General features: G+C 41.2%; 1 protein-coding gene across 4 annotated transcripts in view; it reads right to left on the reverse strand.

Moving 5' to 3' along the window:
- Positions 1-24,833, reverse strand: part of Atp13a3 (ATPase type 13A3) — a 76,449-nt gene extending 51,616 nt beyond the window's left edge. For 2 of the 4 annotated variants that reach the window (NM_001128094.1, NM_001128096.1), the window contains exons 1-3: positions 24,310-24,492; positions 23,569-23,614; positions 2,797-2,897 (exon numbers count right to left, since the gene is read on the reverse strand). In NM_001128094.1, the coding sequence (NP_001121566.1) occupies positions 2,797-2,847 (51 nt within the window). In that variant the 5' untranslated portion in view covers positions 2,848-2,897; positions 23,569-23,614; positions 24,310-24,492. Of the gene's footprint in view, positions 1-2,796; positions 2,898-23,568; positions 23,615-24,309 lie in introns of all 4 variants that reach the window. The other 2 variants (XM_011245879.3, XM_017316958.2) reach the window with 2 other exon arrangements.
- Positions 24,834-26,092: the final 1,259 nt, after the last annotated feature.

The following is a 26,092-nucleotide window of genomic DNA, read 5'->3' on the forward strand; positions in this document are numbered from 1 at the left end:
GTTTTTTTTTTTAAGATTTATGTATTTTATGTATGTGAGTACATAAAATATCTTCAGACACACCAGAAAAGGTCATCAGATCCCATTACAGATGGTTGTGGGCCACCATGTGGTTGCTGGGAATTGAACTCAGGACCTCTGGAAGAGCAGTCATTGCTCTTAACTGAGTCATCTCTCCAGCCAGAGTTTTTGTTTTAATTGAACTGAATTTTTAACTTTATAAACCACAAATAGAAATCTTTACTTGGGGAACCAGCAAGATGTCTCAGAGACTAAATGTGCTTACCACGCATGCTGACCTAAGTTCAATCACTAAAGCAACTTTTAAAACCTAAAAAACTCTTCAGAAAAGTTGTCTTCTGACACCCACCACATACACACTATGGTACATGTGTACCTACATAGACAGCCAGGTATGGTGGCACCTAGAAGGCACTTCCAGAAGTAGGAAACAAATCCCAGGAAAACCTGATTTACATAAAGAGACCCTGTCTCAAGAAGAGGGGGAGGGGGACGGGAAGGGGAGAGGTACAGGGAGAGGAGGAGAAGGAGAGGGAAAGGGGGAGAGGGGGAGAAGGAGTCAGAGACAAAGACACAGAAAGAAAGACAGACCAATTGACGGAATGATGGACCATCCGACCGACCGAGACTTTTATTGGAGATATTTTAGCACTAACTAACATTTTAAATCACCACATACAAAACCATGTCTTTCCCCAGCTGCTATCACTTTAAACAGGAAAGAGGAACTAAGCATGATGGCTGTGCTTCCCATCACAGCAGCACTCAGCACAGAAGCTGAGTAAAGGACGATCCCACTCTGAACAACAGAGTGTATTTAGATTAGCTGAAAAACAAAGTGAGACCCTGGGGAAACAACCCACCTTAAGAGTAGACTGCACACTCAGCAGTGGAGACCAACAAAACCAAACCCATCAGCATCACTGAACGCACCTTGCTTCATAATGTCCTGTCAGGGCTTTTTCCTTTCCTTTCCTTTCCTTTCCTTTCCTTTCCTTTCCTTTCCTTTCCTTTCCTTTCCTTTCCTTTCCTTTTTCCCTTTTCCCCCCCTCTCTTTTCCCCCCTTTTCCCCTTTCCCTCCCTCCCTCCCTCCCTCCCTCCCTCTCTCTCTCTCTCTCTTTCTTTCTTTCTTTCTTTCTTTAACTTTTACTTATTCTTTTTGTCCTGCAGGTTGTGAATATATATTATGGCTTCCAGTTTTGTGTATCTATGGGATTCCTGGATGGCAGACATGTGTCTCTGTGTCTATGGCTACCTCTTGTGCCTTCCCCTGGTCTCTTTTCCTTCTGCTTGTTTTGCCTTATTCTCATTTGTTGCTTTCTTTTTTTTTTAATTTATCTTATAATATTTTGTTTTATTATTTTCCCTTAGATGCCTTTTTGTTTTCTATTTAGACAAATTGGGTAGATCTAAATGGGATAAGTAGATGGAACTGGGAGGAACAGAGAAAAGAGGAAACCATAATCAGAATAGATGGAATGGGAAAAAACTATTTTCAATAAAAGAAAAAGTTAAAAAGTAATGAAACTGTCAAAAGGAGGAAGAGGAAGAGGATGAAGAAGGAAGAAAAAGAGGAAGAGAAGGAGAAAAACTCTTGGAACCAAGTGGGCTTTGCTCAAGTTCTGTTATTCATATATACGTGTGTGTGTGTGCGTGTGTGTGTGTGTGTGTGTGTTTGTTTATTACTGTTCTAACTTGAACGCTCCCACTATGTCACATAGCTATGAAATGCATCTAAAGTTACTTGTTTCTCAGGATAAGGACTGAGGTGTTTGAAAACCCTGTCTCCCCTCAGGAGGAAACTTGTTACGCTGGAGGAGAGGCGTGCTTCTGATGGAAAAAGAAACTGGCCACTCACTGTTCACTGTGATTAAACTACAAGAGAAAACGAAAACCTTCAACAATTAAAACAAAATAAAAACTTTGAAAAGGCTCTATAGTAAAATCCAAACTATGCAGGCCTGGAGATGGCTCGGTGTTAAGAGCTGCTCTTCTAGAGAACCTGGGTTCAATTCCAGCACCCACATATGGCAGCTCATACCTCTAGCTGCAGGGCTTCTGACACCTGAAACAAACATACATGCAGGCAAAACACCAGTGTACATACAAATGAATTATTTTAAAAATCCAACCAACATAAATGATATAACCTCAATTCAAATAACCAAAATTAATTAATTAATTAGTTAAACCAAGTATCAGGAGACAATGGAGCATAACTTTAATCCCAACATTAGATAAGCAGAGAAAAGCTGATCTCTGAGTTTGAGGCTTATTCTACAGAGAGGTCCAGGACAGCCAGGGCTACTCAGAGAAACCCTGCCTCAAAAATCAATCAATCAATCAATCAAATGAAATGAAATGACAACAACCACCACCACTACCTCAAGTCCTGGCAAATAATGGCTCGTGTCTTTAATTCTAGGACTTACTTGGAAAGCACAAGCAGGTAGAACTCTGAGACTGAAGGCAGCCTGGTCAAGTTCCAGGACAGCCATGGCTTTATAGTGAAACTTTGCTGTCTAAAACAAAGAAAGAACACACGAACACACGAACACACACACACACACACACACACACACACACACAGAGCCTTAGTCAGGATACAGAGATTCCGATTTGTGTGTTGTGAGTGGGTGTTTCACTATCGAGCAAACCTGGAGCCTCGGTACATTAGGTAGACAAATACACCACCACTGGGCTATCCCTCAGCCTATGTTGGTTTTTCTTTAACTGTATACTTTTACTCCCTAGAAAATTATGAAAGTTAGTTACCATTTCATCTTCTTGACCCTTGTTGATAGTCTTCCTTTCTTCTTTGTCCATTTCTACAGTGGCTTGAAAGGTGCTATGCTTCACACAACAGGTGAAGATAACTGCAGGGAAAGAAACAAATGTTGGCTTCCTTTAAAAACAGATCTTGGCCATCACCAGAACTAGATGCTAAAACCCCACTGCTGATGACAACATACACTGAGAAATCAGGTTGGAACTGAGCTAGAAACTTCTCCTGTGAATAGCTTCCCTACTGCTAAAAGGTGCTATGCAAGCTGCTACTGGAGAAAAGTCATCAATAGTCGAACTCAGCTATACACTCTATACAATACCAGATGTCAGGCAAAATATACTCATGGGTACAACAGGGTCATGACTGGTATATACGTAACCAACCACTTTGTGATTGGATTTGGGACTCATTCCACAGGAGGGAAATCATGTTTTAACCTGTAAACCTGGACTAAAGCCAATGGCTTGGGAAGTCTCAGATCCTGTGAGAACAAATCTATTATCCTTGCTTTGTGCAAACTACCTGCAATTGTTTATTTTTATATCCATAGATTATTGCTGCTCTCAATCTTGGACAGAGAAACATCTGCAGTTAGTAAGCGATTCATAACTGGAAGAATAAATGTTGAGAACTCAGCCCTAAACACTTAGGACATCTACTTCACCCTCTCCAAGGCTGAAAGAACATCATGGAATTATAGGGGGCTGGAAAGAAAAAAAATAAACAAAATTGTGAAATACTGTCCTCCACCCATGACATGACAGCTGTACTCACTAACTCACAGTAGCAAATACTGCCCATCAGTATTTCATATTTCATCGTGGAGAGAGAGGGGGCTCATGAGACCCCCACCCCTGAGGAGCTATTAGCAGTTAATGGTTGCTGGGGGAAAGAGTCCATTTCTTCAGTTGAATAGTCACAAGTTACCTCATCAACCCTAATTAAACTCAATGGATAATAGCAAAAAACAAAAACAAAAAACAGAACAGAACTTGAAAGCAGGAGAGCTTGTTGGAAAAAAAAAACCAATCCAATTGTTCTGTGGAAGTGGGAGATGAGAAGACAATGGAAAAGGATGGGTATGTGAAATCCATACACATTAGACATGGGTATGAAATCAAAGAACATGCTGTCATAAAAACAAAAACAAAACCCTTTAGTATACCAGGTATAGCTCACAACTTTAATCTCAGCCCAGCACTTAGAAGGTGTGAGCAGATCTGTGAGATCAAGGCCAGCATGATTTACATAGTAGAGTTACATAGTAAGACTGTCTCAACAACAAATTTTTGTTGTTTTTGTTTTTTATTTGCTTTGGTTTTGGTTTTTTGAGACAGGGTTTCTCTGTGTAACCCTGACTGTTCTGGAACTCACTCTGTAGATCTGGCCTCTGTGCTGGGATTGAACACCACCCCCACCCGGCCAAAGGTAATTTCTATTACCTTGGCAAGAAAAGTGGTTGCACTTTACATTTCATAAATTTCTTTAATAATCTCTTCCTCTCCTTTTTAAGTTATCTCTTTGTCTAGTTGTCAGTGAACTCAGGAGTTTTCACCCTAGACATAGGGTGAAAGAACATAGAGTAAGGATTGCTCAGTGTCCCTGGAGTCAGGCAGGGTTGGCTGAGTGCTATCCCAAGAAAACTTTGGTTTGGAATTACTATTATTTGTTAGGAACAATACTCTCTTAAGATCCAGATCTGGTGGTACGCACCTCTAACCCCAGCATTCAGGAGGCAGAGGCAGGACAATCATGAGTCCCAGGAGTCTGAGCTACTTAACTCTTCCTCTCCCCACCTCACACACTCCCCCAAAAGGCTGTGAGACTGGTTTTCTGGCTGGTGCTTGATGCTTTACAGTGAATTCAGTTCTGTAAAGCATTTTAGCTCAAAGTAGATAAATAAGACTTCTCTAAAGCTAAGGGATGAAAAAAGGTTATTCCTCTCAGAAGTTAAATTATATCAAAACTGCAGTAGGTATGGGTTAATGAATCATACTGAGTTTTATGGTAGTAGTGGAGGGTCAAGAACTGGGATGTCACTGTCACTGCAGAATCAGCCAGCATTATTTCTGAGGTGCTGGAGAAGCCTGGCTAGGGAATTGTGTGTGATAACAAAGTGTTCTTCCACTGATCTGTATCTGCAGTCCCAGGAGACTTGAGAGTTCAACCAACCAGGGATTAACAAATATTTGGGAAGACGAAGCACCAGTACTAAACATGTACACTTTTTTCTTGTCAAGAATAGCAAAGGGATAAACATGGGTTAAATGTAAACAGCCTACCACGTTATATAAATGATTAAGCACCTGGCAAAGTCCTGGCAGTACATAAGAAATACCAATGGCTAGTTACATTTAAATTATCAGTTCTAACCTCTTCCCTGACTGGCCTGGAGCTTACTATGCAGATTAGTAGCACAAGCTTTTGACACCCCTCTCTCCTTCCCTTCCTCTCTCCCTCTGCCCTTCCTTCTCTCCCTCTTTCCTCCTCCCCTTTTCTCATCCTATCTCTCCTTTCCCACCTTTTGTGGGATTATAGAAATGAACCAGTATGACTAGCTGAAGTTGCCATTAAAATTCAATGCTCTCATTGAGCCTGTTTACTATTTAAGAAATATTTCCCTCAATTTCTCTAACAAGTTGACCTTATTCTAATATTTTTCTCAAAATCTTGAACAGTTAAAAAAACATAGCAAGGAATACTCCAATTATTTGAGTTATCATATGGTGATTTAGTGGGTAGGACAACCTATACTTTTTCCTCAACAATCATTGACCCTATTACACTGCAGTTCTTTATGTAAGAATTACTTCTCTGTGAGTCAACTGCTTTAAGACAGAACTAACAGCTTAACAAATTAACCAAAGTTAGCAAAATGATAAAATTTATATATAAAAATGCTCTAAAAATCATCCATTATCATTAATTTTAAATATATCATACACCTCACAGGAAATTACCAAGAATTAACCCTTCAAATACACTTGGAAAACTCACAATCCAACTGTGCTTACATTTAAAACATTCATATTGTAAAGGTATAATTAAATGTTAATGTTTATAAGTAAACCATAAAGACAAAGAACTATATAAAAATATATTAATACAAATGAAATCAAGTTGCATATTAAATGTGTTTCTGTCACACATCTTAATCTAAGTCTTCTGAAGCATTAACAAGGAGCTTTGAAAATACACTTTGGTGGCTTGCTAGAATGCATTTTTTTTAATCAAGTCAATTTCTACATCACAGAAAATAAAGAATTTTTTCTTACCAACAGCATTATACCATTATTCTTCTCCGATCCTGATATATCAGCTTTCAAAAGCTGGCTCTTCATATAAAATAGAACCATAAAAATCCATACAAATATTAAAATTTAATGCCAAATACTGGTTCTGCTTAAATTGCTCTGAAATGGTGATATTAAAATTTAGAACTTTTTAATTCAGCAAATTTAAATTGTTTTAGAAGATAAACCCTTCTGTTCTTTGTCACTGGCAGAACTCCTATTTGAATAAATCCTATCCTGCTGCATACACAAGTTCTGGCCTACAGTGCATGCCTGAATCTTGATGTTATCTAAACAGCAAAGGGCTAGGCTATTGTCCTTAACCAAACCCTTCCTTGAATTTATAATGAAATGGATTTACTTCATCGGGAGAAAAAAAATGCAGGGGAGGATAAAGTGAAGCTATCAGAAATAAAAGTCACCAAGTTTAATGCTTACGCCACCCTCTCCCACATTCCATAATTATTAAGAACTATCGAAATTAGTCTATAGTTTGTTCTAGAAGTTGATCAGAGCTTACTTTCTAAAACAAGACAAACTGGCATCAACTTGCAGAGAACTCAGCAAACATCTTAGACATCTTTGCTTTCCATGAGCATAATACTGTAATACTTCATCTGAGCCAAATGTGGTGTGTATTATAATCTCAGCATTCAGGAGACTGAATTCAAGGTCAATCTGAAGCTATCTCAAAAATTAAATGAAATGAAAAATTTTAAACCTGCCTAGAATTTCCAAAGGATTAATTTCACAAGGTGCTTTACAAAGTCATCAGTAACTTAAGTAAAACTTTAAGCAAAGCAATTTAAGTATTATATTTTGTTTTTTTGGAGACTCCCAAGTAGCCCAGGCTGTCCTGTTCTTTCTATGTAGTTGTTTCTGACCTGCTGAGGCATGTATATCCCTGCTTCCCCCCATGATATATACACCCAAATAAAAAAATTTAAATAAACATTTAACATTTAAGTAACCATTCCTTTTTTTGAGATAAGATCTCTCCGTATAGCCTAAGCTGCCTTAATTTTCCAAGTTCTGAGATTACAAACATTTACCACCTCACCCAGGTAAAAGCCAAAGGACACAGGAAAGGATGCTTCAACAAATAAATAACCACAACTGGCATAGATTTTCAAATTTATAGCACCCACAACAAATCCACAATTCAAATTCTATATGCCCAATGAACAATTTTTATCTTACTTCTTACTATCTATATAAATACCTATGTAAAAAGAGTAACAAAATCTTAATCTTCCAGCCATAGTAAGCGAACTGTTGACAACGCTGAGGACAGAACTCAACTCCAAATCAGCTCCTAACATAACAATAAAATGACATAATATAGCTTAATGAATACGTGGAAATTTTACAAAGATACCAGCTTCATTTTAACAAAGGTTTACTCAATACCCATTTTATCACTTCCCATCTTAGACTTTCTCTTATAATACATGCTTTTGTTTCTGTGTTTAGGCTTAAGGAAGACTATTGTGTCCAATATACACCAAACTAAGACTGTATTTACATTTGTCAAGTGAAGGCTTTGTATAGTATGTTTTTTCTATGTTATAGAGCAACATGAGAGTTATAACAAAATAAGTTATAATTAGGCCATACAATATAATTCCTCATGTTTTTTAAATCACTTTATATATACTATTTTTAATGAACATTTTTATTTAGTGGTATTCCAAATGGTTAAGACTGTCCTCAGGCTGGAGAGATGGCTCAGGGGTTAAGAGCATTGGCTACTCTTCCAGAGGTCCGGAGTTCAATTCTCAGCAACCACATTGTGGTTCACAACCATCTATAATGGGATCTGATGCCCTCTTCTGGTGTGTTTGAAGACAGCTACAGTGTACTCATATACATAAAAATAAATCTTTTTTAAAAAGCTGTCTTCATGAGACAAAATAGTTTATCTAATAAAGTTTGAGTTGTTTGCTTATTTATTTATTTAGGATTTTAGGATTTTAAGACAATATCATATAACCTAGGCTGCCCCTCAACCCCCTATGCAACTGAGACTGGCCTTGAAAATGTGACCCTCCTGCCTCTACCTCCAGAGTGCTGATATTAAAGGCATATACCATACTATCCAGTTTATTCTACATTTTAAAAATGTCTGTTTAAGAAGGAAGGGGGAATGGGGAAAGTGAGGGAGTGAGACATGAGAAAGCACCATACTGAAACTATTATTTGTATGCTAACCTAGAAATTAATTTAAAGGAGCAGGAGGACCAAGAATTGAAGGTCTCTTCAACGCATAGGGAGTTTGAAGTCATCTTCTACTTCATGTGATCTGGACTAAAAACTTCAAGTCTACTTATGCGATTCAAAACATTTCAATTATTCAAGTCACTAAGGTTCTAGAAGTCTCATATTTCTTTCTCATGTATGTAACATTTCTGAAGTCCATGTTCAAAGAGTTAGCAAAGTGTTATAATGACTAGATCGACTTCATTTTTTTTTTTTTGGTTTTCGAGACAGGGTTTCTCTGTGTAGCCCTGGCTGTCCAGAAACTCACTTTGTAGACCAGCCTGGCCTCGAACTCAGAAATCCACCTGCCTCTGCCTCCCAAGTGTTCGGATTAAAGGCGTGTGCCACCACCGCCCGGCATCAACTTCAAATTCTTATCCATTATGAAAAATGCTACAGCAGGCAAGAGTTTGAAGAGTTATAACTTGCAGGACTAAACAGCCTAGGAAGAATAGTACCTCTGCTATCCACGACAACGTGTAAACTGGGTGGCAGTGGGACCCACTTCTAATCCAAGCACTCTGGGAGTTAATCCCAGCAGCAGCAGGAGAAGCTTCTACAGACCAGACTGTCTACAGAGTGAGATCCAGAACAACCAGGACAAACAGAAACTGTCTTGGGGGAAAAAGTACAACAAACAAAAGCAACAAACAACAAAAGTCAACGTGTTAATTAACTGGTGGTAACCATCCTCTGGGCTGCAGTAAGACAGAAAGTTAGGTGGTTTTACCCAGAAGAAAGACTGTCTAATGTACACATAATCCCTAAAATCTTCACTCTCTGCCTAGATCGCAACTGAAGTCATGTTACTTTTGGCATTTTCAAAGCTATTTCTTTAACAAGCACATTGCCTTTTATCTGTTTTGTTTTTCTAATATAGAACCTCTTGGGCTGGAGAGATGGCTCAGTGGTTAAGAGCACCGACTGCTCTTCCAAAGGTCCTGAGTTCAATTCCCAGCAACCACATGGTGGCTCACAACCATCCGTGATGAGATCTGACGCCCTCTTCTGGGGTGTCTGAAGACAGCTACAGTGTACTTAGAGATGTTGAAAAGTTCAAGGTCAGCCCATTTATAGTGAGTTCTGCAACAGCCAGGGAGACACAGGAAGACAAGATGCTTTAAAAAAAAAAAGGGGGGGGGGGGGCTGGTGAGATGGCTCAGTGGTTAAGAGTGCCGACTGCTCTTCCAAAGGTCCTGAGTTCAATTCCCAGCAACCAAGAAACTGTCTTGGGGGAAAAATCCAACAAAAAATACAACAAAAAAAAAGGGGGGGGGGCTGGTGAGATGGCTCAGTGGTTAAGAGCGCCGACTGCTCTTCCAAAGGTCCTGAGTTCAATACCCAGCAACCACATGGTGGCTCACAACCATCCGTAACGAGATCTGACTTCCTCTTCTGGAGTGTCTGAGGACAGCTACCGTGTACTTACATATAATAAATAAATAAATAAATAAATAAATAAATAAACCTTAAAAAATTAAAGCAAGCTTTAAAAAAAAAAAAAGACATGGTGGTGGTACATACTTTTAATCCCAGCACTGAGGAGGCTAAGAGGCAGATCTCTATGAGTTCAAGGCCAGGCAAATCTACAGACCTACATCCAGATTTCCAGGACAGCCAAGGCTACAAAGAAACCTTGTCTGGATAAAACAAAAAACAAAAAGGAAAATATAACTTCCCTCCTCTCCAAAGCAAAGGAAAGAAAGGCCCCAAAATAGGAGTGCCAGCTTTAACTTGTCCACAGAAGACAATCCACTAAGAACTGTTAAGAGCGTCCCTTCACTTATCTTGGTCTCAATCTCTCCACTACTACAAGGTTGGTGAAATAATGTCCTAAGGTGGATTCAACCATGAAAAAGTTTTGCCTTACAAGAATACAGGCAAATGTAGTGACACGGTATCTTCAATCCCAGCACTGGGGGGTGGGGGGTGTAGAGGCAGGTAGAACTCTGTGAGTTCAAGGCCAGCCTAGTCTACATATTAAGTTCCAGGACATCCATGGCTATATAGAGACTGACTCTTAAAAAAAAAAGAAAGCAAAGCAAAGCATAGGCACTATGTACAACCTGCTGTTGCATTCTTTCACCTGTAGGTGGCAATCCAATATTGCTAAGGAAAAAGATGGCTGGAATTGACTAAGATGTTCAGTGATTAGAAGAGATAAGGTATTATATACCAAGTTGTTTAGTCGATATGAAAAGGGGTTGCTTTTGAAATATGTCCCATGAGAGATAAGATACGCAACAAAAACCATGAGGGCTGGGAATGATGTGAGTTCAAGGCCAACCAAGGCTCAATAATAAGATCCTCTCAAAAAACAAAAATATAAATAAATAAAGCCTAAACTATGTGGTAAAACACTTAGCCATTAAATTGGTGATGAAAAACAAGAAACAGGCAAGGTATACCATAATACAGAGATTCTGAGGAGGGTAGTAGCAGGGGACACTAATTAAAATATAGTATCTTGTATGTCACATAATGAAATTCACTGCTTTATAGATCAACTTAAAATTATAACAGAAGAGCCGCTGCAGCCTAGCGTGGAGGTGGCACACACCTGTAATCTCAACATTTTGCAAATGGAAACCTGATATCTGGTATTTAAGGCCATCCTCAGCTACACGGTGACTTTTGAAACCAACAAGGTAAACTATGTAAGACACTGTCTCTTTAAAATTTAAAAAAAAAAAAAAAAAAGTAATACAGGCAGGGAGATCTCTGACCAGCCTGGTCTACTGAGTGAGTTTCAGGACAACCAAGGCTACACAGAGAAATGAAAAAAAAGATTTTGGGTTAGAAGCAGTTGTGCATACTTGTAATACTTAGGAGGCTAAGGCAAGAAGCACACAAGCTTAAGCCTAGGCTACATAAGGTCCTTCCTGCCTCTTAAACAGATCAATAAAAAGAAAACCTTGGGTTTGATCCCCAAGAAAAGAAAGGGAATCTATACATACCTAATCTAACAATTCTAATCAATATTCATGGCATGTGTTATCTATACTAAGTATGTATGGGTAAAACATATCCTACTGTGCTGTTTGTAACAAAACCTAAGCCCTTGAATCTATCTTAATGTGTGCAATGTGTGCCAACAGAATGTATGAATAGCTTATGAAAGACAAATGAGTCAGATCATAAGAGACCAGGACAGCTCTATACAAGAAAAAAAGAAATATGATTAATATGCAACTTTTGTACCAATCAAAAAGTATTTACAAAAGACAGGAATGGTGGTGCATGGCTTTAATCCTAGCACTCTAGAGATAGAGGCAGGCTGATCACTGTGAGTTTGAGGCCAGCCTGGTCTACACAATGAGTTGTATGTAAGTTAGTCACAGTTTCATGATGAGATCCTGTCTCAAAAATGTATACCAAAGTGTTATCATTAACTAAGAAATTCTTTTAAGTATTTTAGAGTAAAGGTCACCAGTACCATATACTTCAAGTTCCTCTGCAAAATTAAATGTAAACTTTAGTGTTCCCTGCCTCATTGAGGGTGGTGACAGTGGATTTTAAAGTAAAATCTCACTGAAACAAAAGGTTATTTTAAAACAAGCAAACATGAAATATAATAGAGACACTGAATAAGGACTAAGAAAACAAGAATTTGTATAACTGTCTACGTAAACAAGGCAAATTGCCAAACGAGTGTAATTACTCCAACCTAAAATCTGTAATACAGATTTAAGGATTTCTTTGAATAATATAAATGAAAGTTTCTCCCATTTAACACAAATTAGTTTCAGCTTAAAACTATAATACCATTAACTAAAATCACTAATAACTTGGTTGACATTTAAATTGTTGATTTAAATCTAAATGCTCTCTAGTGGTGAGATTAGCTACACTGTTTTGTGCTCCTATCAGGACACACACTTCCAGCCACCCGCCTTGGATCTGCAAATGAAAGACACACACACACACACACATTATCTTATTTTTAAAATGCCTTAGCTAGTTCAAAGGCTGGGCAGTTCTAATCATCCGCCCAGCTATCATAGATTTCCCTCCAATACTCCTGACTCAACACCATCTAAATTTATGATCTATCTTTTATGCCCTGCTCCTTCTGGGTGGCCCCCTAGACTTTGCTGCCCAAGATGCTTCTGGGCAGCCCTTTTGAGGGCCCACATTCCCTCTCACCTACCTATTTTCACCTCTCTCTACCTATTTTGGATGACTTTCCTTCTGTAGCTCTAAATCTGATCCGTCTCCCTCTAAAACCTGGCAATTCTTCTCTCCGCTCCCACTCTATTCAGATCTAGCACATCTCCCTTTGCCCAGCTATCAGCCACTGACATCTTTATTTTTTTGTTTAAGATCTTATTTATTTTTTGTATGTGAGTACACTGTCCTCAGACACATTAGAAGAGGGCATCTGATCCCATTACAGATAGTTTTGAGCCACCATGTGGTTTCTGGGAATTGAACTCAGGACCTCTGAAAGAACAGTTAGTGCTCCTAACCACTGAGCCATCTCTCCAGCCCCCACTGGCTTCTTTATTGATCGATCAAAAACCAATTGGGGAAAATCTGTGTTGTCACACAGATTCCCAATTAAATCAAAGAATTAGAACCAATCACCAACAATGCTCATTAATTCTGAGACTGCTATTTTCCATTTTACCACAGCTAAAACTGGAGTGGTTTTTAAATGTTATTGTTGCTGTCAGCATACATGGGTCACTGTACAGAATGCTCAGAATTGGTTTTTTGGTTTTTGTTTTTTCCGAAACAGGGTTTCTCTGTGTAGCCATGGCTGTCCTGGAACTCACTTTGTAGATCAGGCTGGCCTCCAACTCAGAAATCCGCCTGCCTCTGCCTCCCAAGTGCTTGCTGGGATCAAAGGTGTGTGCCACTACCACCCGGCAAAATTGGTATCCTTATTTCTCAAAATTGATGTATGTACAATGTTGGTAGTAAGTGCATGTCTTAAATTACTAATGCATTAAATTACTAACTACCTTACAATAGGACTATCAACAAGTAATAGCATGCACAGAAAGGACTCAAAATATAAAAACAGAGTGGACAGAAAGAGCCAGGCTAGAAAGGGTGAATAGAGAATAATGACAAGGAAAATAAGAAAACTTTCCAGAGGATTATATTCCTAAATCTTCAATATGTTTGGGAGACAGAAATCCAATCTTTTTGGTTCTCCTGAATCTACCTCAAGCCTAGTTTATGGAGTGGATTGGGGGGAAGGGAGGTTTAAAATCCTGGGCTTCTTGCATGTTAGTCAATCACTGGACTAACCCAAGTTAGACTTACAACACCTCAGATGTATACACACACATACACACACACAACTTTCATTAACACATTACTGCACTGCTTTCAAAAAACCAAGATTTGTTTCATTCATGATCTTTACTACAGTATGATTCATATTTCACTCTTCTAGGCTTGCTGATTTGAAGGACCAATCACAAAGAAGCATGAAATCAGCAGGAAATTATTCTTTACAAAAGATACAACCCTGCACATTTAACTATTGTAACTAATAAGAACGCAGGTCAACTGTGTGTCAGAGAAGGAGAGAGCTGTATGTTGAAGTAAGATCTGATTATCATAGATAGATGGGCCTTAACTCTGCATCTTCCTGCTTCAGCTTCCCAGGATTAAAGATACATACGGCTTATGTGAACTTTAGAAATTGTATGAGTTTGTTTTTCTGCTTTATTCCTTTTCTCAATTCCAAATCTGCTATGTTGATCCAATGCAGTACAAAAGACCTCAAACAAAGCAAAGGACAGCCTGGGCTACATACATAGCAAGACCGTGCCTTTGGGGTAAAAAAAAAAAAAAGAGCTCAGGGTATGGTGGCACTTTCATTTAATCCCAGCACTCAAGAAGCAGAAGCAGGCAGAGCTCCCTGACTGTACTGTGAGTCCCAGAGAAGACTAATCTGTACAGGGTTATTTAGCCTAGAAACCACCTTCATGGGCATCTACAAAACTGATACTGTCATTGTTAAGTTATGGTTTGTTATTTGAGGTGCTTGGGGCTGAACCCCAAGGTCTCACCCACACCAGGCAAGCAATATACCACTAGATTCTCAAGCACAATTCCAGGCCTAAATAGTATCTTTTTAAAGACAAGAAAGGCAAGCATGAGATTAAACTACATTAAAAAGCTTTACCAACAAGTTTCTTAAAAAGGACATTAGCATACTTTTTCACAGGATTATTTTCTATTTTCTAAAGATCCACTAAACCAATTGTTGCTACAAATAAAGCTGAATCATTTACTCCTGAAAAGGAAAAAACCAAAAAAAAAACAGGACTTCAAAGATGGCCCCCAAATGTCCTTTCTACCCACCACAATTCTGCTTAACTGCAGTTTACATTATACTAGCCTAAATAGAAAGGCAAGTAGACAGGTTACCAAGCTCCTGTTTCCTGCTATCACTTAACTGTTAATATCCCCTGGGCTGTTTTTGTAACTATGTCACTGGGGACAAAGTGTAGCACTACTGGAATGTCTGTGACAGCAACAACTACCCATCAGTTTTCAGCACTCATCTCTCATCTTCAGACCCACAGATTGAGACCTCCATCCTTTCTCACAGACAGCTAAAATTCAACCTTTCTTCAAAATATCCTGCCCCTCAAACTTTTCAATTCATTCTACCCCTTAATGATTTGTTTAAAGCAAGAAATTTACCAGTCACCCTAGAATCCACTATTTAACACCTTCTACATCCAACTGGGCATCATTTCTAGCCTTTCTCACTGTACCGCACCACGGAAGTTGCTCCAATTCAGGTCCTTTTCCAAGTCTTTCTTCATAAACAGCTATATGTAAACCTACTATGACCTCTCTACCTCCCCTGTGTAAAGTCTCAGTAGCCTGACACTGTCTGCAATGTCATTTCCCAAATTAATGAGAATACACCCAAATCATTTCAAAAGATTCCCTGCTCATATAAATTGAATAAATGGTAGTTTAAAAATAGTTTAAAACACTGATCTCTAGCTAGTATCTAAACTTTCATAATGCAAAATATGTACTTCTTTCTCTACCACTGTGGAAGTGGGGTCCAAAGTAAAAAACTAATTACGAGACTTGTAAAAGCCTTTACAATCTGCCACTTTCCAACTGCCATCATTCACACTTAGAAACTTTACATCCCTTTCACAACAGCACAATTTGCAGCTCTTCAAATTGCTCTAGCACTTCCTGACGCCATTCTTCTCTACATAATAATCTTTCTGTCAAGAAAGCCTTCACAAACCTAGTCTGGCTGAGAAGCTGCTGTTAACCCTTCAAGCCAACTCAAGGCACTAAGCTTTCTTTGACTGTTCTTTCCATCTGCTGCAAAGGACTCCTGCCACTTTTCACCACTACTCCAACTGTCAGAGCAGTTACTAACGACATCAAACTCAGCCTTAAAAGCTATGAGACTCAAACCAGCACCTGGTAATACAACTGAATGAATGAAATGAGGTAAGACCACTGGTGGAATCTTTTTTTCTGGGCAAAATCCTACAATAAAATTTGAGTCTGAACATGCGCCACATCTCAACCCTATGCCTCTTTTCCAACTAACTTAGCCAGATTCCTTCCAGACCTGTAACCCTCCCTATAGAAACCCACCACAATGTTATTTATGTTCATCAAATTAATTCCTCTTTCTCTCAAGAGCAGTGCTTCTCAACCTTCCTAATAATGTTGTGAGCCTTTAATACAGTCCCCTCATGTTGTGGTGATCCCCAACCACAAAATTATTTTGCTGACCACTTCATATCTGTAATTTTGCTATTAATTGTAATGTAAATATCTGATTTGAGGAATATCTGATATGTGACCCCAAAGGGGATGACGACAAAGGCTGAGAATCATTGCTCAAGAGTCATTCTTCTCAGAAGTTAATGCATAGAGGCGACAGCTGGGGAGTGGGGAAGAGGGTCCAGCAGGTAAAGCACTTGAAAAGTCCCGTGTTAAAGAGGGCCAGAACCAATGTAAAATAATCAGTGCTTGGACCCATTCTAAAGACAAGCAGCGCCTTTAATCCCAGCACTTGGGAGGCGGAGGCGGAGGCGGAGGCGGAGGCGGAGGCGGAGGCGGAGGCGGAGGCGGAGGCAGATTTCTGAGTTCGAGGCCAGCCTGGTCTACAGAGTGAGTTCCAGAACAGCCAGGGAAACCCTGTCTCAAAAAAACCAAAAAAAAAAAAAAAAAAAAGTCACAAAGAAGAGACCCAATGTCAACCTGACTCATTCGACGCATATTCCCCGCCTCCCCCCCCGCCCACACACACACACACACACAAATACCAAGGCAAATGGCCACTGACAAATATCTGAAGTTGTCTTTTGGCCTCCACACAAGTGTGCCTATATGAACACATAATCTATATGAACACATAATATCTGCATATGTTGGCAATTTGTTCTAATCAACTGCCTCTGTGGTCCTGAACTGAACTTCATGATCTCAAATGGTCACAACTCCACAGCACTGCTTTTTAACTCACTAACTCAAACCAAACTGACTGACTAGAACTCAAGAGATCTACATACTTCTCTCCTGGGTGCTGGCATTAGAGATGTGTACCACCACGCCTGACCTAAGTCTTTCTTTACCTGAAATTTGCTCTATACCAGGGCTGGCCTTGAATTCAAGAGATCTCTTTGCCTCTGTCTCCTGGGACTAAAGGAGCATCTTCATCCCAGCCAATCACACAGACCTAGACCCTTTTATCAAGCAGCCACCCTGCTAGAGCAAAACCCCTCTACATATATGCAATAATCCAACTGAAGCAGTCAAAGAGTGTGAGGAGGGACAAAGAGATCCAGTGACCCTGGCCAAGTCTATCTTCTGGGTCTTAACATGAGGTTAACATTTAAGAAGAGGGCTACAGTTACATATTTCTACTAACCAGTCCAGGTCATGGTTCCACCCTTTTTCTCATCTCTATGGTAGTATGTCAAGTTGTAAATTTCTGGGAGGAGTGGGAGGAGTGTTGTGGCTGTCCATCCATCCTCCCTTCCCTCCCCATAAGGACTTAGGCTTTAGGTTTGCTTTCTCTTCTCCAAACATAAGATTCCTGGGGGAGCTACAATTTTGGGGGGGCTCACTGTTTCAACAGTCCAATGAACACATCTCTTTAGACTATCTTCACCTCTGCTAGGCTGGTTACAGTGCAGAATAAAGACCCTAACGAAAAGAATACATACCTGACAAAGACAGGAATTCAACCTAGACCCTTTGCCCTCCCCAGACACCAACTTCTTCTGTAAGAAAGGGCCAGTCTAAATAGTCTGTTATTTCTCAGCATTATTATTTTCTACTCTTCTACCTTTACTTTAACTCCCAATACTTTTGTAAAGAAAACAAGAAAAACTAAATAATAGAGTAAATCCAACCTACTATTAAGGTACAATTTGGTCTAAAACTTTCTTTCATAACTATTCTACATGTTACCTGATTGCTTATTCCAAGAGAAGACTTACAGAATATAAAGAAAGTTCTAATTAACAAATTAGTTTCATACCCTAAGATCTATGTTAAGCTGTTTCACCACCTCAAATTCTACCAAAGGTCACAATATGACCTGTGGGTTTAGTCTAAAATGTTAACAGATCTGGTGTTCCAATTGTTCTATGGAACTCTCCAGCAATTCCCATCCTCAAATAACTTTTGCTTCGGATATTTGCATTGCATTTTTTAATAGATCTCTTCCTCACTCCCATTTTTCTTTTTTTTTTTTTTTAAATTCTTTTTTTTTTTTTTTTAGATTTTTATTTATTATTATATGTAAGTACACTGTAGCTGTCTTCAGACACTCCAGGAGAGGGCGTCAGATCTTGTCACAGATGGTTGTGAGCCACCATGTGGTTGCTGGGATTTGAACTCTGGACCTTTGGAAAAGCAGTCGGGTGCTCTTACCCACTGAGCCATCTCACCAGCCCCACTCCCATTTTTCTACACTAAGAAGTATAATTATCATAAAAATAAATTTTAAGCTATCATTGTAGTACAGTATTTTTGTCAATTCACGGTACTTTGTCCTTTTTTGTTATTTTGTTGTTGTTTTATTATGAGTCAGGGTCTTGTTAGGTAGTAGCCCAGACTGGTCTTGAATTTTCAGTGAGCCTCTTGAGATGACAAGTCATCATTACTATACCCAATCTGTTTTGACTTTTTGAGCCAGAGTCTCAGTAAGCATCAACGTCAATCATTTCTGTGCCTCAGCCTCCTCACCATGAACTACAGGCTCACAGCACTGTGCCCAACCATACACATTACTTTTCATAACAGTAACGCTAATTTTTTATCTTAATTTTATCAATGGTTATCATTAACTTCAAGACATTCTATCTTTTAAATATCTACTTTACTCAAGATTAAACTGGGGCCAAAAGAAGGCTTGATGGTAAAGAACACACACCTGCTGCTCTTCCAGAGTACCCAAGTATGATTTCAAATACCCAAGCAGCTCACAACTTCCTGTAACTCCAACTCCTAGGGGAGCTAACACCTCCTGGCCTCTGTAGGTACCTGGACTCCTCCTATGCACAGACAAGCACAGATACATAAACAAGTATGATTAAAATAAATAAAAATAGAGCTAGAGGTAGCTCAGGAATTAAGAGCACTTGTTATGGGAAGGAGTGGTAGCACACATGCCTTGAATTCCAGCACTTGGGAGGCAGAGGCAGGAGATCTCTGTAAAATCAAGGCTCTTGTTCTACAAGTGAGCTCCAGGACAGCCAGAACTATGGAACCTGTCTCAGAAACCTCATACCAAAAAAATTAAAAAATAAAAATCAATAAACAACAACAACAACAAAAACACTTTACTCTTGCAGAACTTGGATTCAACTCCTAGCACCTGCATAACCATTCAAAGATCCCAATATACCTGTAATAATAAACAGTAGTTATCATGGTTGTATGGTAACAGACTGGTTGGTTACCTTAACCATTCATAACTCCAGTTCCAGGGATTGGATGCTCCCTCTTCTGGCCTCCTTAGGCACTAGGCACACATGTGGTACACATACATACATGCAGGCAAAACACTTATAAAAACACTTTTATGTGTTACAAATAAAAAAAAATTAAGGTTAAGTAATTCCAGAACACTTGACTTTTTTTTAAAAAGATGCATTTGTTTATTTTATGCATATGAGTACAACACCTTTGCTCTCTTCAGACACACCAGAGGGCACCAGACCCAATTACAGATGGTTGTGAGCCACCATGTGGTTGCTGGGAATTGAACTCAGGACCTCTGGAAGAGCAGCCAGTGCTCTTAAGCACTGAGCCATCTCTCCAGCCCAGACTTTTTTTTTTCCTCGAGACAGGTTTTCTCTGTATAGTCCTGGCTGTCCTGGAACTCACTTTGTAGACCAGGCTGGCCTCAAACTCAGAAATCCGCCTGCCTCTGCCTCCCAAGTGCTGGGATTAAAGGCATGCACCACCAAGCCTGTCTTTTTGTTTGTTTGTTTGTTTGTTTGTTTAACCTAAAACTAAAACATGTACCTAAATCCTGAACTTTTCTCTCAAAGTAAGAAAATTCAAGAAACCAAGAACATGGCTTTCAAGATTACAATAGTTACTCTGTATATATAGGCCAGTTTACGTCAATGAACAGAAAGTTACAAAAAAGTCAAAGGCTAAATCCTGTAACCCAACTCTTAGATCAAGATTTAACCAGATCAGCTATGGTATACAACAGTCCCCTTAAACCAACTGGACAGAACTCCTAGAACCCTCATGAAACTGAGGTAGTACCAGACTTCATATATACTGTTCTCCTATACATACACGACTATGAGGAAGCTTCATTTATAAATTAAGCACAGTGAGATTATCAACAATAGTGAAGCAACTTAACATTATACTATACTAGAAGCTATGTGGATGTGATCACTCCTTTTATATTTTCTCTTCAAATATCTTACCTTTAACTAAATAAAGGAAGTAATTTCTAGTTTTTCTTTGGACAACAGAACTGCTAGCTATATAAGTAAAGATACTTACAATAACTAATAACCAACTAGTAGGCACAGGCAATGAGTGTGCTAGACCAAAAGTTGTCTAGGGTCTAGACCAGAACAATGGGACAGTACAAAATTTTTATCACTACTCAAAACACATAGCTACTGATATGAATCGTAATATAAATATTTTGGAGATAAAGGTTTGCCAAAGGGGTTGAAACCCAAAGGTTGAGAACCACTGGTCTAGATTATTTCTGGAATTTTCCATTTAATATTTTCAAACCCCAGCTGAATGATCACTAACTGAAACCACAGAAGGTCAAACTACATGGGTGGGAGCTGTGTAGAGGGAGACTATTGCGTTCAGCGTTCAGAATTTGTCTCAGCACTAGGATTTTAGAGCATATCAAGTCTACCAATTTAGCAGATTAATTTAACAGACACTAGATTAACCACTTTTAGCATACCTCCATTTTAAGAGTGTTCTTGTCAATAAATGTTAAGCTACTAACTCCTGCTCAATGTATGCTCTAGTCACATACAAGGTCTAATATTTAGTACTTACAGTTAGTGTAGGCCACGTAGACCACCAAGTATACTGCCAAATAACCCGTTTTACTGGCCTGAAGTCACAGGTTTATAATCCCAGCTACTTGGGAATCTTGGACAGGAAATTTTTAATCTAAGGCCAGCCAACCAGGACGAGTGCATTGAGACTCTACCAAAAATTGCACTTAAAAACACAGAAGGGAAGCCGGGTGTGGTGGTGCACACCTTTAATCCCAGCACTCCGGAGGCAGAGGCAGGCGGATTTCTGAGTTCGAGGCCAGCCTGGTCTACAAAGTGAGTTCCAGGACAGCCAGGGCTACACAGAGAAACCCTGCCTGTATAAAACAAAACAAAAAAATAACACAGAAGGGGCTGGCACGTGGCTCTGAATAGTGTCTGCCTACACTTCTGTGAAGCCCTGCATGCAAAGGCATGCATCACAAAACACAGAATCCATTTCCTATAAGACCATCATCATCAAAATCTCTTGAAATTCTATTTTATCCTCCAAACACAATGCATAGGGTAAGAAAGGAACTCAGGAAGAACTAGCTGAGTCCTCCCCTCTTCACATGCACTCAGGGGCCCTCAAGCCTCTTAGAAATATTGTTCTTTGTAAATTGAAATGAAACAGGAAAGGGAAAAAGAAGAACAGTTAAGAAGCAACTTACAGTTTAAAGACTTCGAAGACAACCACAATCTAAGTTTAATATTACTGTCTACAACACAGAAGTTCTTATTTCTTGGTTTGTGTAAGTATGTAACTAGGAACTTATTGCAAAACCTGTTTCCTCATCTAGAAAAGAAAGTTCAATAACTACCAAGTATTTACTTTAGGGCCTAGTACATAGTACAATATCTCAATAACTATTGCCACTGACAAAGTTAAATCAGTAATCAGTCAGGTCAGACTCCCAAATCCCATGAACTCTTTCTATTACAATTTTCTGTTAACTGTCAACACACATTCTTTCTTTTTTCTTTTTCTTTGAGACAGAGTCTCATGTAGCCCAGGTCATCCCTAAACTAAGTCTGTAGCTGAGGATGCCTTTAACTTCTGATTCCCCTGCACAAATAAATTACAAGCATTTGGCACCACATCCAGGATTGCACCCAGGGCCTCAGGCATAGTAGCAAGCACTTTACCAACTGAGCTACATCCCCAAGCCCCAACACTTATTCACAGAAGAATCGATATTTGAAAAATAAACATTTGGGGCTGGAGAGATGACTCGGCAGAGCACTGGCTGCTGCTCTTCCATAGGACCTGGGTCGAATTCCCAGCACCCACGTGGCAGCTCACAACTACAGTTCCAGGGGATCTGATCCCTCACACAGACAGACATTCAGGCAAAACACTAATGCATAACATAAAAATAAATTATTTTTTTTAAAAAAAGAAAGAATCATTTGGGAAACTGGTATTACATGGTTATTAGGGGCAAACTAAACATGTTGAACTATGTTAGTGCTAATATCTGATAACAGAACCAAGCACTTCATAGGACATGAGATTTTCTTTCTACTATCTATGAAACTACTTTAATGCCAATATAGGAATTTATATAACTAATTCTAATTCTAAATTAAATTCTCAAACTAATTCTAAATTAAAATTTCAATTTCTGTTACTGGTTGGCCTGGGCTAAGAAATCAATCATAGCGCTCCATCAGCTTGAAGCTTATCAACTTTGTTTTCAAAACTACACTGCCACGTAATATTTTCATCTGATTACAACCGTACTTAAATGAAACATATAAATTATCACTTTTCCTGCCTAATCCCATAACCAAAACAAGCACTGCTGTTCTAACAACGTTTAAAAATCTCAACTACTCCATCCTCTACCTAAACTAGTGACAAACGACTGGGGAGTGGGGAGAGCAGACACCAGGAAACACCAGGAAACGGAGTAAACAGTATCCTCCCTGCTAAACTTAGTGCTGCTGCCTGTAACACAACTACTCAGAAGGCTGAGGCAGTATCATCTTTTTTCCTCTTCTACAACTGTCATTAATGGGTTTACCATCTCAAAAAGAACTTCCAGAAACTGATGTACTTTTGAAGTTGTTGGACAAACCCTGATGGGATGTCCACACAATCTATCTTAGCAACTACAGCCTATTCAGCAAAGCAACAGTCCTCAAAAAGAATGCTACACATATATTCCAGGAAAACAAAACTGATGCCAGTTTTAGCAAAAAAGGTTTGGTTCTAATCAAAGGTGGAGCCCGTTTAATGACGTGCTGGCCCTTCCAGAATAAAATCGCACTGGAGCTAGAAAGATGGCTCAGCAGTAAAAAGTGCGTGCTGCTCTTAGGACCTAACCACTGCAGTCAGCTCACAACCACCTGTTTCAAAGGGCCTGGCCTCCGAGGGCATCCACGCCTTTCACATACATACTCAAGCACACATGTAAGTAAAAACAAATAAACTTTCACATTAGCCTCAAACCCTCTATAATTGTATTCGTCACGAAAAGGCCCCACATGTCTTGGATTTAAACAATCCTGCAGTCCTGCTTCACAGATCAAAAAAAAAAAAAATCACCATTAACATACTCAAACGTGTTCCATTCAGTTCAGAATCACATAAATTTCTGGGTTTATGACTCCAGAACCATTCATTTTGCACTAATACAAGCCACTAAATATAGCTCTAAAACATTAATGACTGGGAGCTAATTATGTAAGTGATTCATACCTCTTATGTATCCAGACACCAAGATCCTAGGGTGCTTCTGTCAGACCTAAGGGGGAAATAAACAATGAACACCTGTCACAAAAGCCTTCCAAACTGGGAAGCCCCAAACAGTTACTGTCAGTCGACAAATGCTACTCCTTCCTCCACTCCCAACTCCACACCCCACCAGAAAAGCGATCAATCAGGCCCACAGTCTGTGTGAAGGCGAGGCCAGAGAGTACGTAGCGAAAAAAGGGTCTGGGCTTTTCTAGTCCTCACGGCCCTGCGTCTCTCCCTTTAATCTGGAGTGTTGACACCTCAAGTCCGCTTTCCTTTCTGGACTTCGGTTATCGGTGTAGAGTGTGCTGATAGTAGGGTGATTTACTCGTCGGTGGCTGGGGCCGAACTAGGCTTCGGACAGTCAGCACCGGCACGGACCCATCTGGGGCCCTTCCCACATTCTTGCTCCGGGCACATCACCTTCTGGACTTTCTAGAGCGGCTGGCCTAGCGGGGCCGGCCGGCACGCAGAGGGTGCACTCCAGACCTCCACACGTACACGTGCTCCCAGACAGTGCCGGGTCTCCGCACCCCTCTCCCTGTCACACACATACCCCTTCCCAGAGAGGTGATGTCCGATTCGAGTCGAGGAAGCAGCCACAGACCCACCTGGTACCCGCCACCCGGGCGACGCCGTTCGCCTCCTCCAACCTCCCCATCACCTTCGCCTCCCGCCCCACACCCCGCTCGCCCAGTCACTCACCAGCCGCGCCGCCGTGCCGCCTTCTCCGCGGCCTCCCGGCCCGGGCAGCCAAAAGGCCGCAGGGGGCCGGGGGGCCGCTTTCGCCACCGCCGCCGCCTCTCCTCAGCCCAGCCCCATCACCCACGGCCGGCGCCGGCGGCCGCGGGTCGCTCGGGCTCGAGGGTCCGCCGCCACGCGTCGCGGCTCCGGCTGTGGGAACAGAGGCGCCGCGGCGGGGCCCGGGCCGCACCGGGCTCAGGGGCGTCCGCGCTCCGCTGTCGGCGCCCGGGGCGGCGGCGGCGGCGGCGTGCAGCCGGGCAGGGCGAGAACAAGGGAGCGCGGCGCGGAAGACCGGCAGGGGAGGAGGACGGTCTGTGCTGCGAAGCGGTCTCCCGCCGTCGGCGACGAAGCGGACCCCCTCCCCGCGGCCACGGCGCCCGGTCACGCTGCGGGGAGGGCCGGCGGGCACACGGGGAGCGCCCCGCGAGCTCAGGACTCCCGCGCCGGATGTGAGGTCACGTGATTGCCTCATCCCAGCGCCCAGCGCGGAGGGGCCGTCAGGGGGCGGGGCGACCCTCCGGTCCCGCCCACCTCCTCGCCTACGGGGCCCCCAGCCCGCCTAAGCGAGAACTGCTAGCGGGATGCTGCTCAGGACTCATTTTGCGGGAGGCGATCAACTTAGGTGTCGCTTCCCATGCGAGGAGATCGTAGTCCAAACCCCCATTTTCTAAACAAAGACACTGAGGCCCAGTGGTAAGTGCAGGCTTGTCTAGGGTGGCAATCATAAAGGACGCCTGTGCTGGCAAGGTGGAGAGCAAAGTCCTAGCTCTGGACCCAGATTCTTTCCCTCCTTTATCCCCACCTATACCAAAAAGAACACTTTAATTCCAATGGAACTCCTGGCCCAGCCCACGGGCGTGGGACAGAGAACAGTCAGGTAGGTAAGAGAGCTTCCATACGGAAGACAGCCGGGTCTCAGAGAGGAGTTTCTTCCGACAGAGCTGGAAGCAAATTAAATACTTCCCTCCACAGGAGATTTATCTTGGGGCACTGCCTCGCCCGGATGTTCAAATCGCGGTTTTGGTTTTCACTGCCTTCCGCTCCCTGTCGAGCGCGGGAAGCTGAGCCTGCCACCTGCTGCCTCCAGCTCCGCCATCTTTCCACTCTGAGTCTACCTCACCTGCATCCCAGACGCCTGGCCATCTTTGTTCTCCTACCTTCCTACAAACATAACTTTTAGCTGCTTGACTGTCTTAGAGGAGGGAACAGCTGTGTTCAGCTCCTGTTCCCATACTTGGGCACCGTCCACCAGAGGCATGGAGCATCCTGCCTCTTGGTCCGCAGCAGAGAGTAGCACCTCATTTGGGTCGGTAATGTGCCCCAGATACGTGGCCCTAATACACTTCAATGGGAACAGTAAGGATGCTGATCCTGCTTTCCAACCGCAGTGGTGAAGGGCTGGATGGCAACCACGAAATTCTTTTTACCAGGTAATGTGGACATCACAGTAAATGACGATGAGCCACAGCTGTGGCTTCCCAGCTCCTGCTCCCCATTGGGTTTCAGCCCTCCGTGTGTTCCCTAGCTCACTTGTGTTGGAGTACGTAAGTAGTCTAGGATTGAGGAAGTCTGGGTAGAACTGAAAAAACCCTGCACACACTCCTGACAGCTTCCTTAGCAGTTGGTTATTTACCTCGCAGATTTTAACAAGCACAAGCCTCTCCTGGTCCTATAAATAAAACTGTCAAGCCAACCATCCACTTAGAGTGCCCTCTTCAATTAGCCATCAAGTGTTTCTGACCCT

This window comes from Mus musculus, chromosome 16 (genome assembly GCF_000001635.26).
Source record: "Mus musculus strain C57BL/6J chromosome 16, GRCm38.p6 C57BL/6J".
Taxonomy (NCBI): domain Eukaryota; kingdom Metazoa; phylum Chordata; class Mammalia; order Rodentia; family Muridae; genus Mus; species Mus musculus.